Consider the following 13,567-nt stretch of genomic DNA (forward strand, 5'->3'; position numbering starts at 1 on the left):
ATTTTTTCCCCCTCCTCTAAACCTAGGTGTGTCTTATGGTCAGGTGCGTCTTATACTGTGAAAAATACAGCAAGTAACTCAATGCAGTGAACATACATAATACTCCCTCTTCCTCCTATTTTCCTCACAACAACCCTGTGAGGTGAGAAAGAATGGGCTGAGAGCAGAGGTGAAATGCTCCCGGTTTGAACCGGATCGCCCGATCCGGTAGTGATGGTGGCGGGTGGTTCGGAGAACCGGTAGCAAAAATCCCTGTCCCCCCCCCTCCCCATGCCCAGCTGAGCTGTGCGATCATCAGAGGCTGGTTTTTTTTACTTTTTAAAGCATTTTTTCTACAACCTCTTTGGCTGAAAAAATGCTTTTAAAAGTTAAAAAAAAAGCCTCTGATGATCGTGCGGCTCAGCTGGGATCGTCAGAGGCTTCTAAAAACATTTTTTTTTTCTTAAGGTTGTAGAAAAAATGCTTTTAAAAGTAAAAAAAAAAAAAAGTTGGCCATGCCTACCCAGTCACATTACCCACCCACCAAGCCACACCCACAGAACCAGTAGTAACAAATTTTAGATTTCACCCCTGGCTGAGAGGGTGACTTTGGCTGGCTTTCATGCTTAAGGTAGGACTGGAACTCACAATCTCCTGATTTCTAGGCCAGCACCTTAACCACCATACCTTAAGAAATTCTAGACTGTGACTATTATCCAATCTCAAATTCTTTCTTCTGGTACTTTTTAATGAAGCAAATTACATGGACTCGTAATTTTTTATCTAGGCATGGTACCAAAATAGCCTGGTTTTCTCTGATAGAAGATCTCTATTAAATAAGGGAATTGCCGTCTTGAAGATTCTCCAAGACCTATCATCAGCTTTGATGACTTTGGTTGCAGTGTATTGATAGCAATATTAGTGAGCTATGTGTAAAGGCAGGACACAATTATTTCACTCTGATCTTTAGGAGAAAGTTTCAAAAGGCAGAATTAATGACCATTTTAAACAGATTCTACAGAACCTTTTTGTGGATTCCTGTGACATTCTATCCTATGTCTCATATTCTTAAAAACCTATATGAAGCTTTTGGATGAAATCAGCCAAGGGTTTTAGACTGGCTGAAGTCTTATCAGTCTTCTGTAACATTCAACTGTATACCTATCAGACACATAACTTAGATGAGGGCGCTAAACTAGTATAATAGGATGGATGAAATAATTAAACTGAAATTCAATCTTTATAAGGCTGCACTGGTCTGAGTAGATGTTTTTTGTTTCTTTCAGAAACTGTTTTGGGTGGCTAGGTTACATCTCCCCTGAAAGAGCAGATTTGCAGCTTATTTATTTCAACAGAGTTCATACAGAGAATTGAGGGCAGTGAATTCAACTTTTTGCTGAGTGCAGAAGTCCAGTGAGACTTAACTGCATGACTGCCTAGCGGCCTCTGCCTAAATAGTTCCACTGAAGGGTAATCCCTTAACTCTCTGGATAACGGGTTGTACTGTTCAAGTCCCCTTACTATTATAATTTTCTTCTACATTTAGTTAGACCATTAGAAGGGATCTGTTTCTTAATTTAAATCTTTTATTGGCTTCAGAGTCACCTAGATTCACAGGAATGTAATATAAATGCATTTACAAATACACCATATTGCATACTCCAGAAGAATAAACTTTGCAACTTTCTTCAAGAAAGACAAATATCATATACTTTTCAGATTTATCTTTCCAAGACCAAGTCTTCATCATTCTTTCAAGCTCTGTTTAGGATTTATTCTCTAGTCTTCAGATTGTCCTCATTGTACAGCTCAAAACCTTTTCCAATTTGACTGATTTTTTTCAAGTGCAATGCCAAAAACTGGACACCATACTTGAAATGGAGTATGACCAATGCAGAGTGAAGCAGAATTATTATTGGCCATAATCCAGACATTTTATTTCTATGGAAATAGAAATATGTGTGTGTCTGTTTTGCAGTCACATCATTGAGTCAATATTCTGTTTCCCAATCCGGCAGAATTCTAAGAACTATTTCAAAATTATCATAATTTCTGTTCCAATTATCCCTCGTCTTGCAAGTTTGCATTTGCTTTCTGTTTCCTGTTTCCTGTTGTTAGTGTTGACATTTCAAGTTCAGATAGTTTTGGAGGCTCAAAGTATCAATCAGCTATGGTTGATTCATCAGCTATACCAACACTGGATAGAAAAAACTTAAAACATAATGAATTGTGCTGTAATCGCTTTCAGGCTGAATCACTGTAATGCATGATTTTAGTGATATGCAAAAGAATGATCCATAAGCTTCATGTAGAGCAGCACTTAGCTGCTAGAATCCTGACTAATTCAGCTAAAGTTATTAACAGTAGATTTATTTCTTGAACAATTTTCTTTCTTTTTAACAGTTATATATTATAAAGAAGAAATAAAGCTCTTTTTTTGTAGTAGTACTCGACTCTAAAATTCTTTCAATATTCTATTCGAGTCTGAACTCCACATGTAGAGAATTCCTAGGTAGTTGGAAGAGCATCTAGTATCAAGTTAGTTGTTCTCACCCTCCCTTGCCCCCTTTCTCCCCAATTCCTAAGAAATTATGTGAATGAAATAAGAGGAGCCCAATCCTATCGGTGAACCTAGATCCCAAGATCTAGATTGAGATTATAAAATTCAGCAGACCAATATTTTAAGAATTGACATCAGATTGTCAAGATAAACTAGCATTTATGCTGAATCCTAGCACACTCATCAAGTCTTTGAACTGCATTATAATAATAATTATAATAACTTTATTGTCATTGTATGTGTATACACAGTATACCCATACAACGAAATTCACTTAACACCCAAAGACCAGGTCCAACACACATAACAATCCCCAAACACACTCCCACCCACCACAATTCCCCACCCCTAAACCACCCAAACATCCACACAACAGACCAAGTAATACTATAACAGACACTTCTCTTGGCCAACATTGTGACAGATGATAGTTAAGTCAGATAGACTTTTATTGTGGCCATGTACAAGAAAGAAACTGTTTTACAGAAATCAGAAATTTAAAGCTATAATGAATTCTGAATGACCAAAGGAAGACAAACACAGCTTGCTAACAGCTACAAACCCTGTAGACCAAATTTAAAATTTGATTGGGATATTTGGGTTTTGGCTGTCCATCTGTCAAAGTATCCAGAATATTCTGAGGAAATGTTATAGCATTATGTTTATCCTTATAAAAGTTACCACTGGGCAGAATGTGCATCTGTATTTCAATTGTACCTGTAGGGGATGCTTCAGAATTTGCCTTTCAGTACTCTCAATACTCTTATAGGTAGTTGACATGGAGTTGTTTGGCAACATTAAAATAAAGAAGGGTAAATGGTAAAAGAGCAGCCCCAAAAAAGTAAAAATCAAAAATGAAAGTTAAAAGATAAGATGAATGAAAAATGGTGAATAAATGACTGTACATGTAAATATGTTTATGAGAAATAAAAATAAAAACTTTTTTGAAAAAAAAAATAGAAGCCAGGGGTTTAGCCATAGGAAGCTGACTTACAGCTGGGATAAAAATGAAATGTCAAGTGTCCATAGGGTTTAACATAAGTCACAGATGTTTTACACCTGCCAGTTGAGTGAAAAATCATCCCTAAATATTTAAAGTCTGCTGCTATCAGAATCAATTACAAGGAATAGCAATTGGGACTTAAGCAAGGAACAAGCCACTGAGATCTTATTAGTAGATTTATTAAGAAGAGGTTTAAAGGGAAAGCACAAAAACACCAATTAGTATGTACAGATGAATCAAAGCATGTTTTTATGTAAGTGAGAGGAAGCCTCTCTCTCCTGAGAAGGCAAATCAGCCCATACCCAAACATGGTTTACAAAATGGCATCTAACCTCTTTATTAATGTAAAAGTAATCCAACTTCACTGCAGCTTTGTGTCTATGCTGTTTATTAATTATCCAGGCATGTTTTTTTTAGTTTTACAGAAGATACTATCTTTGCTTTATCAAAATTATCCTTTACATGCTTGCCAAACCTGACCAACCTGGAAAGCTCCAGATCTGATGGCTTCAAATGAGTGCCATGTGGTTACATACATACCTCTAAAATTAAATTCTGTTTACATTCATAGTAATTACTGTTATTACATTTGTCCACCAGTGTCAGTTATAACTCTGCAACTGTGGGGAAAATAGCTCAGCAAAGCAGCTAAAGAAAGGTACAACTAATGATAATGGATGCTCACCTTAGACTACATAAAACACTAGCAGCCCATTATCTACCACAAAACATAGTATCTTCCGAAAGGTCTCATCTACAAAATAGAGGATGCCAGATAGAATATTTTTCAGCCTTGAAAGCAGCATTCAAAACTACAAGGCTTACCACAGAGAGCCAAGAAACATAACATGAACAATTATATTGCAACTCAAAATAATATACTGTAGAAGCAGAGCCACTTCAAAACAGAACCCAAAGCAGCCCTCAAAACCTCACTACCCTATTAGCATACAAAGGCTAAACCACTGTTATCATGGGTAGAGTGCAATGCATACAGAAAGCCAAAGAACTAGTGAGGGGCAAAGAAACTTACATCCTAGTAAATACTAACTCAATATAGAAACTGGGCAACTAAATAACAAAAACTGTCAACAGCCTCACCAAGAAAGATCAAATCACAAAAGAACAGTGGTGGATGAAAAGCAGTGAATCTTTCATACTTCTGCTGATGCTCCAAAATACAGACACCCAACATATCAGTTTGTCCAATTTTATCATTATCAGGATCCCAACTTATAATATAGCTGAAGTACTCATTTTAAAAAGCTTGAAAATCTTATAGAGGGGAAGAAAGATCTACTGCAGCAGCCTAACCAAATAGATTAATATTTTTTTAATTTGTAATTTTATTATAACATATATGACATTCACATAACATACCACATATACATATCTTATCTCTTTTAAACATTGTTTCTTCGTGGAAAAAAGAAAGAAAGAAATGAAGACATATGGGAGGAAAGATATAATAACAGAAAGAAGACCACCACAAATAGATTAATATTTAATATTTAAATACCCAATTCATGAAACTCATCAACCTTTGCTTCACTACCTACTTTCAGTTCAATGGACAAACTTAGCAACACATCAAAGAACATGCATGAGATCATCACTCTCACGATTTATAGCAGAAAAACTATAGCATTTCCACACATACACATGGATCTTTGTTCCATTTTCCTACAATAGAGAAAACGTCTTTTACTAAAACACACTCAAGAGTGTCTTGGCTAAGAAAGTAGAAAAAGCTGATGTTTCAACAGTCTTAGAAAACTGAGCTGTGACTCCAGGGGCAGGTTTCAAAACCCGTTGCTACTGGTTTGCTCATGGATGTGGGCGCGCGCAGGTGCAACACTTCTGCGCCTGCGCAGAAGCGTCCAGGAGGGTGGGCGGAGCCTCCCACCCCCACTGCTACCGGTTCGCCTGATCCGGGACGAACCGGTAGCAACCCACCACGTCAGAACGTCCACCAGCTGAAACCCATAAGAACAAGAAATGCAAATCGTCCTATGTCTGAAGATCATTGCTATGGATAACTTTCAACCAAGTATGGATTTCAAGAAAGAAATTATGAAACTCATCTTCCCAAGACAAATAAGCCTTCATAACCAGTCCAATTATCTAATTTGCACCATTCTTTCCCCAATCTGAATTTAGGGCAAAATAAGGAAAAAATGTTTTTATTTCAGTGAAATATTTCAGTGTTAACAGTGAAAATTTCAGTGTTAAATTTGAAGTGAAAAACAACTAGGAGGAAATAAGACAACTTTTTTTCAAAGAAAGAGTTCCAAGTTCTAAAGTTCTTCTGACTGCAATGACTGTTTAAAGAAAGCAACCTTTCTAGAAAGCAGCTTTAGTCTAGATCTCAAAGAGGAAACTTGTGAATGAATATGCATTTCAAATATGAATCTCCTTATTTTCAAGATTTTGTTGCATATCTTTAAAAAAAATAGTTTGAGACATCATGTGGAGTTGATTTCCTGGTGTGGTCTTACCTAGTGGGCCTGACATCAATCTTGCAGTGTCTGTTTTGCTATATCTCCACCTCCTTATATTCACTGTATTTGGGAGTTGTCTCCCTGAGCTGCTTCCAAATGTTATCCCATTGTTTCAGCCCCTTTTGCCCCAGTAACAACAACGTATTTCCATCTAGGTCATCTTCCTTACTCTCTACATTCAGTGACAAGTGCACGTAGGTGCTTTGCCTCCCACCCCCACCCCGCTGAATTTCTTGATCTAGCAATTGATTGGGAAACCAAGAGTTCTACCACTGAGGTTTCAATTATTCATTATATTGTTTCATTATAAATTATACATTTTGGGGTATTAATTTCCTCTGGATCCAAATCTATCTGAATGAATTTGTCATATTGTGGAAGGTTTAGAATATGTTCTGTAGAGAGAGAGAAAATGAACCCTAACTCGTACTTATAGTCTGATAGCATCTATCATGACATGATAGCATCTGTCATGCCTCCCCAATTTATTCATCTGCATACGGTCTCATTGTCTCTAAGAACAAAAGCTTGTTGATCTAAGTGGAAGAACTAGAGATCATACAATATTAACTGGATGCTTGGAGTTTTAGAAAATGTATATTGTGCTTGGCTTCCATGGCATACCAGATGGTCATCCCTTGTGCCATCTTAACCATTCAGTGAGTGTTCCAGATTCAGAGGTTAACAGCCATGTTGATTAACTCATGGAGTGGGCTCCATGCCTATTGTTCTTTGTGGATGACTAGAAATAGAAAGACCATTGCACTACAGTCAAAATGAGGACTGTCATGTGAAACTCCTGAGCAATGTCTACCTAAAAATATACCTGAATCAATTATAAAGGATGAAGGAACCCATCCTTGTTGTAAAATGTCTGCAGACTATAGAGTTTGGTAATGGTATTTGTTCAGTGCTCTAAATTTACCTGACAAGCTCTGTAAAATTGGTCTCCTAAATCTCTGGACTGATTTAGCTTTCTAGTGAATTTGCAGAGCTATTGTACTGCTCTGCAAATTCACTAGAAAATTAAATCAGTCCAGAGCAGAGGTGATATTCAGCAGGTTCTGACCAGTTCTGGAGAACCGGTAGTAGAAATTTTGAGTAGTTCGGAGAACCGGTAAATACCTCCCCTGACTGGCCCCGCCCCCATCTATTCTCTGCCTCCCAAGTCCCAGCTGATCAGGAGGAAATGGGGATTTTGCAGTATCCTTCCCCTGGAGTGGGGTGGGAATGGAGATTTTACAGTATCCTTCCCCTGCCATGCCCACCAAGCCATGCCACACCCACCAAGCCACGTCCACAGAACTGGTAGCAAAAAATTTTGAATACCACCACTGGTCCAGAGGTTTTGATCCTGGTGAAGACCAATGAGATGATGATCTAGATAAGGATAAATATAAGCATACTCCTTCCTGAGGCAGGCCACCACTACCATACAGTGATTAAGATATGCCAAAATGATCAACTAAAAGTAATATACTGCATGAATCATATGAAGTAATGTACTGCATGAATCAGCATGTGTATATATAGAAAGTATGTATTTTTTTCTTAAGACATTCCAGAGTGCCAGACCTAAGTACTTCTATTCAGATCTGTAGTAACTCATATATTTATCTATTTTTTTTATTCATAATTGTGATTCACACATTCGTTGGATGTTATCTAAGAGACTGTAGGTGGCAAAATGTTGCAGTCTCTACAACTGTGCAGTCATTGTTCCAATTTACTCTCTAGTTTCCTTGGAATAATTCATCTTGGATTGTTAAAAGGGGTATTTCCTGACAACTATTATCCTCACTGAGAGCATTGTATAATTCTGAACTATTTGCATATTCTATTATGATGACTTTGAATATCAGAGAGGATACAAAATGTCTGACCCATAAGGCACAAGGATTGAAGGAGTCTTTAGCAAAATCAAATGTATTTTGCAGCAGGGAAGATGCAAATATATTAATTCCCTGCTGTGAAAATCTACTTCCGTGTGTGTGTGTGCATGCATGCATCGCAGGGATCACAATCTCTTAGGCTGGTACAGCATTTAATGCACGACTTCCAGTAAACGCAACTCTCGATGAAGCTTCATGGTAAAAAAAAGAAAGGCTAGAAAAGCACCTTTCTCAGCTTGCAATATATCAATGCTCTCCAGAAATACACCCTGCAATTTTTTTCCCAATAGTATTTATTTTTGTGTACATTCATGCTTGCAACAATTGTCTCTCCTCTTCTCCCCACATAGTGTCCCAGAAAGGACCAGTAACGTAGCTATTGCCCTTCCACTGGGGAAAAAAAACCCACCTCTGCTTTATGTCCACTTACTGTCGAGCGTCAAGAAGCACTCGACATCATGTCCATGCACCGGCAGAACATGGATACCCGGCTGGAAGGGGGGGGGTTGAGCCACATGGGTGATGGTGGTGGAATAGGCTTCCGAGTAGGCGTTTATGTGCACGGGTGCCTTATGGGGTCGCGTGGGGTTAGCGTACTACTCTGAGAACACTCTAGAAAAGTGACGGCATCCCAGTACGTCCGAAGGAAATGAGGAAGTACGAGACCTTCCAGCTGAATGTAATCTGGAAGGAACTATATAAGGACTCGCTTGCAAGGGCGTGACAGCTGCGTCTTTGTTTCGCTAGCTTTGCATTCCGGTTTCTGTAAGCGCTGATTGCCACGATTAAATGAAGATACACCAGCTTGGCTTTAAGCGTGTTCTTTGAGCGTGGACACGGTCCTAGGGGAGCCGAGAGGAAGACGCAGCTGTCACGTCAGGGAGACGAGTGGAAAACCACATTTAACACTCCCCTCGGCAGCTACCAGTTCCTGGTGATGCCTTTCGGTCTACAAGGGGCACCAGCGGTGTTTATGCAGCTTATAAACGGTATTTTACATGAACACCTATATCGGGGCGTCTTAGTCTATCTGGACGACATTTTGATCTACTCTGACACAATGGAAGAACACGTCCAGCTGGTTAGACAGGTCCTGACCAAGTTGCTGGACGCACATCTTTTTGTAAAACTCTCAAACTGTGAGTTCCACCGGGAGGAGATCGATTATCTAGGTTTTCGAATTAGTCGTACTGGTATCCAGATGGACCCGAAGAAAGTAGCTGCGGTCTTAGAGTGGAAAGCTCCGCAAACCCGTAAACAACTGCAAAGTTTTTTAGGTTTTGCAAACTTTTATCGACATTTCATTCCGTCCTTTGCAACAACAGCATTACCATTAACGGAGCTATTGCGAACAAAAGGTGTGGTGGCCCCTGGGAGAAAGCCTAGGCCGGGATACAAACTACAATGGTCATCTGAATGCCAACAAGCCTTTGAAAATCTTAAACGGGCTTTTGCCACTGAACCCATATTAATACACCCTAACACATCACAACCGTTCGTAATACAAGCGGATGCTAGTGACGTGGCAGTAGGAGCTATTCTAATGCAGAAAGATGCGAACGGTATGTTAAGGCCTTGTGCATACACCTCCCGAAAATTTACAACCGCAGAAAGGAACTGGGCAGTGTGGGAGAAAGAGGCCTATGCCGTAAAATGGGCGTTACAGACATGGCGGCACCTACTGGAGGGTAATCCCATACCGTTCGAGGTCTGGACAGATCACAAGAATCTACAGGCCCTCCAAACACCTCGGAAACTGTCCCCAAAACAGGTGAGATGGGCACAATATTTTCAGCGGTTCCGTTTTGCCCTCGTGTATAAGCCAGCTAGAGGAATGTTTTTAGCGGATGCGTTGTCACGGATGCCGCAATATCACAGTAAACGAGATGAGGGTTTACAAGCAGTAATCTCACCCCTAAAAGCGTATGTATTGACAGCCCCGCAGACCGAGGATTGGCTCACGCTTTTACGGAAAGCCATTCGGACGGACTCATGGGCACAAAACAATGCAGCATCCCTAACCCACCATGATGGCCTAGCGTGGTGGGGAGATAAACTCTATATTCCAGCAACATTGAGACAACGAGTGTTACTCCAGTGCCATGATAGGAAAACCGCCGGACACTTCGGGTTCCTTAAAACCCTACATCTGACGCGCAGACAATTCTGGTGGCCTAAAATGAAGAAAGACATTGACCAATACGTCCGGGGATGCCACACATGCGCGGTATCCAAGCCACAACCAGGGAAGCCACTGGGCTTATTACAAACCGTAGCCGAACCAAACAGACCATGGGAGGAAATAGCCATGGATTTCATTGTAGACCTTCCCAGTAGCAGAGGTTATACCGTTATTTGGACAGTAGTCGATCTTTTCTCAAAGCAAGCCCACTTTATTCCATGTAAAGGCTTACCCTCTGCCCGACGCCTGGTACGTTTATTCCTACAACATATTTACCGTTTGCATGGAGTGCCTAAGAGGATAATATCAGACAGAGGGGTACAATTCACCGCCCGATTCTGGAGAGGGTTTCTCCGTGATATAGGGTCAACCCAGGGCCTTAGTTCAGCCTATCACCCTAGTACGAACGGTGTTGCTGAACGCACGAATGCCATGATAGAACGATACTTACGCTCCTACGTTACCTACCAACAAAACGATTGGGTTGATTACCTTCTATTTGCTGAAACGGCATACAATAACGCAGTACATCGGAGTACCGGATTTACTCCGTTCCGGGTAGTCATGGGGAGGGACTTCCCTGCTATCCCGGAGTTAGACCTTTCCCTCCAAAACCCTATGACTCCCAACGACTGGGCTACTAACGTGAATGCTGTGTGGCCTCACGTAAAAACCGCTTTGACACGGGCAGCCGATGAATACAAGCTCCAGGCAGACAAAAGGAGGGCTACATGTCCATCTTTTCAGATCGGAGACCTGGTTTATTTGTCAACAAAATACTTAAAGCTACGATTACCAAGTAAAAAACTAGGACCCAAATATATAGGCCCATTTCCTATCATTAGAGTAATTAACCCCGTAACATTCATGCTAAAACTACCCCCCTTATTGGGAAAGACCCATCCGGTTTTCCACTCTAGCTTGTTAAAACCGGCCACTACACCCACTACAACACCAAAACCACCTCCTGGCCCGGTAACCGGTGCCCACTATGAAATACAAGACATCATCGATTCCAAACTACGTAGAGGCCAGTTATACTATTTAGTCCGCTGGACAGGGTATCCTGATAGTGAAGCATCCTGGGTACCTGTAAAAGACATAAACGCCCCCAGATTACTGAGAAAGTTCCACAAAGCAAACCCCCAGAAACCACATCCCTTACCTGACCCTTAATATCATCTCTTTTTGTCTCCTCCTCTTAGACGGACGCCTGGTAGGGGGAGCCGCCTGTCGAGCGTCAAGAAGCACTCGACATCATGTCCATGCACCGGCAGAACATGGATACCCGGCTGGAAGGGGGGGGTTGAGCCACATGGGTGATGGTGGTGGAATAGGCTTCCGAGTAGGCGTTTATGTGCACGGGTGCCTTATGGGGTCGCGTGGGGTTAGCTTACTACTCTGAGAACACTCTAGAAAAGTGACGGCATCCCAGTACGTCCGAAGGAAATGAGGAAGTACGAGACCTTCCAGCTGAATGTAATCTGGAAGGAACTATATAAGGACTCGCTTGCAAGGGCGTGACAGCTGCGTCTTTGTTTTGCTAGCTTTGCATTCCGGTTTCTGTAAGCGCTGATTGCCACGATTAAATGAAGATACACCAGCTTGGCTTTAAGCGTGTTCTTTGAGCGTGGACACGGTCCTAGGGGAGCCGAGACTTACCTTGCATCTGCCATTGCTGCTCTGACTGCTGCCCAGGCCGCTACAAAGACAGCTGGGAAACCTATAAGTATGAAAAATGGATTGCTTACTGTTAATTGCTTCTCTTGAGAAATGAAATAAAAATAGAATATCCCCTTTTTTCAGGGAAAGGAAAGGAACGGAAAAATTTGCATAGAGCAGGCCCCACAGGGAACAAAGTGCCTTCTGCTCAATGGAGTAGAACTTCCAAGAGATCACTATTCAAAGCAATTGCATAGCCCTGGGTGCTTCTAACACTCAGCATCTGCAAGAGGTTAGCATTCTGAGCACAGATATCTATTATCCACAAGGTACAGAGGAGAGGGAGGAGAGGCGAGTGACCTGTTGTAATGTTAGTCACTTCCAATGAAATCTGTATAGGAAAAAAGGTCGACTGTCACTCAGTGTAGAAAGAAACTGCAACACAGCCTTTTGTAAGAAGTAGCACCTCCAACAGTAGCCTTAAAATAATAAATGAACTCCAGATCAGCTCCCCCTTCAGAGGAAACAGCTCTAGGTCAGATGTTCAAAACTTTTTCTGGCATGGGGCTTCCATCTGACTTGCAGGGTATGATACAACAAGTAGCTGGTGGGGCGGAGACAAAACCAAATTTGATTTAATTTATACTGAAATTGAATTAACATGAATAGATTTAACACAATTATGTTCCATTATGAATGTAATGTTTCTTGCAGTGGTGGGATTCAAATAATTTAACAACCGGTTCTCTGCCCTAATGACCAGCTTGGTAGGTGTGGTTGAGTGGGCATGGCCAGGGGCGTGGCAGCATTCAGCCTCCTGCAGCACTCTACTAGTCAAAACGGGGCGTGGGGGTTAATTACGAAATGTGGGCTTTGCTTTGTGACATCCAGATCCAGCGAACAAGGGGTGAAAGTGCTTTTGTTTGGTTATGAAGAAATATCCCCCCCGTCAGATGTACACTAAATGTAGACCAGTGGTGAAATGTAAAATTTGTTACTACCGGTTCTGTGGGCGTGGCTTGGGGGGGTAATGTGACTGAGCGGGTGTGGCCAACTTTTTTTTTACTTTTAAAAGCATTTTTTTCTACAACCTTAAGAGGTTGCAGAAAAAAATGCTTTTAAAAGCCTCTGACGATCCCAGCTGAGCCACACAATCATCAGAGGCTTTTTTTTTTTTTACTTTTAAAAGCATTTTTTCGGCCGAAGAGGTTGTAGAAAAAATGCTTTTAAAAGTAAAAAAAACAGCCTCTGATGATCGCATGGCTCAGCTGGGCATGGGGGGAGGGGCAGGGATTTTTGCTACCGGTTCTCCGAACCACGCACCACCATCGCTACCGGATCGGGTGATCCGGTCCGAACCGGGAGCATTTCACCCCGTTGTAGACTGACTTTTAGCTACACATCTTCCCAGCAAACAGCAAATTTTGAAGCTCCAGGTAAAGAGGATTGTTGTGGCCCGCCAGCGGCCAGCAGAGCTGGCAGCAGATTCAGACAGTAAGGAGGTTGGGGAGGAACATTGGCCAGTCCTGGAATCTGGGGAAGGCTCAGACGATGGCTCTGAGTCAGAGGCAGAGAGGGGGCCAAGGCCATCTGGTAGTTCTTTGCTGCCTCCAGTCTCCAGAGGCTGGCGTCAGCAAGGCAGAAGAACAGTGTGAGTCTGTTCCCAGTGTGCGCATGCACAGAGCTGCCAGGAGACAGGAACAATTAAGAAAACAGGGTCAACTTGGATGTAAGGCTTGGAGATGATTGGCCCCTCCCATAAGACATAAAAGAGAGGCGAACAGGACG

The 13,567-nt window shown here is 41.5% G+C and overlaps 1 protein-coding gene across 1 annotated transcript in view; it reads right to left on the reverse strand.

Moving 5' to 3' along the window:
• The window catches only part of PTH2R (parathyroid hormone 2 receptor), a 60,575-nt gene that overhangs the window by 17,306 nt on the left and 29,702 nt on the right, over positions 1-13,567 (reverse strand). Inside the window, exon 8 of the mRNA XM_070956784.1 lies at positions 11,780-11,840. Coding sequence (XP_070812885.1) covers positions 11,780-11,840 — 61 coding nt within the window. The remainder of the gene's footprint in view (positions 1-11,779; positions 11,841-13,567) is intronic.

The sequence above is a fragment of the Pituophis catenifer genome, unplaced genomic scaffold (genome assembly GCF_029215685.1).
Source record: "Pituophis catenifer annectens isolate HBS135680 unplaced genomic scaffold, rPitCat1.0.hap2 SCAF_1, whole genome shotgun sequence".
In the NCBI taxonomy this organism is placed as follows: Eukaryota; Metazoa; Chordata; class Lepidosauria; order Squamata; family Colubridae; genus Pituophis; species Pituophis catenifer.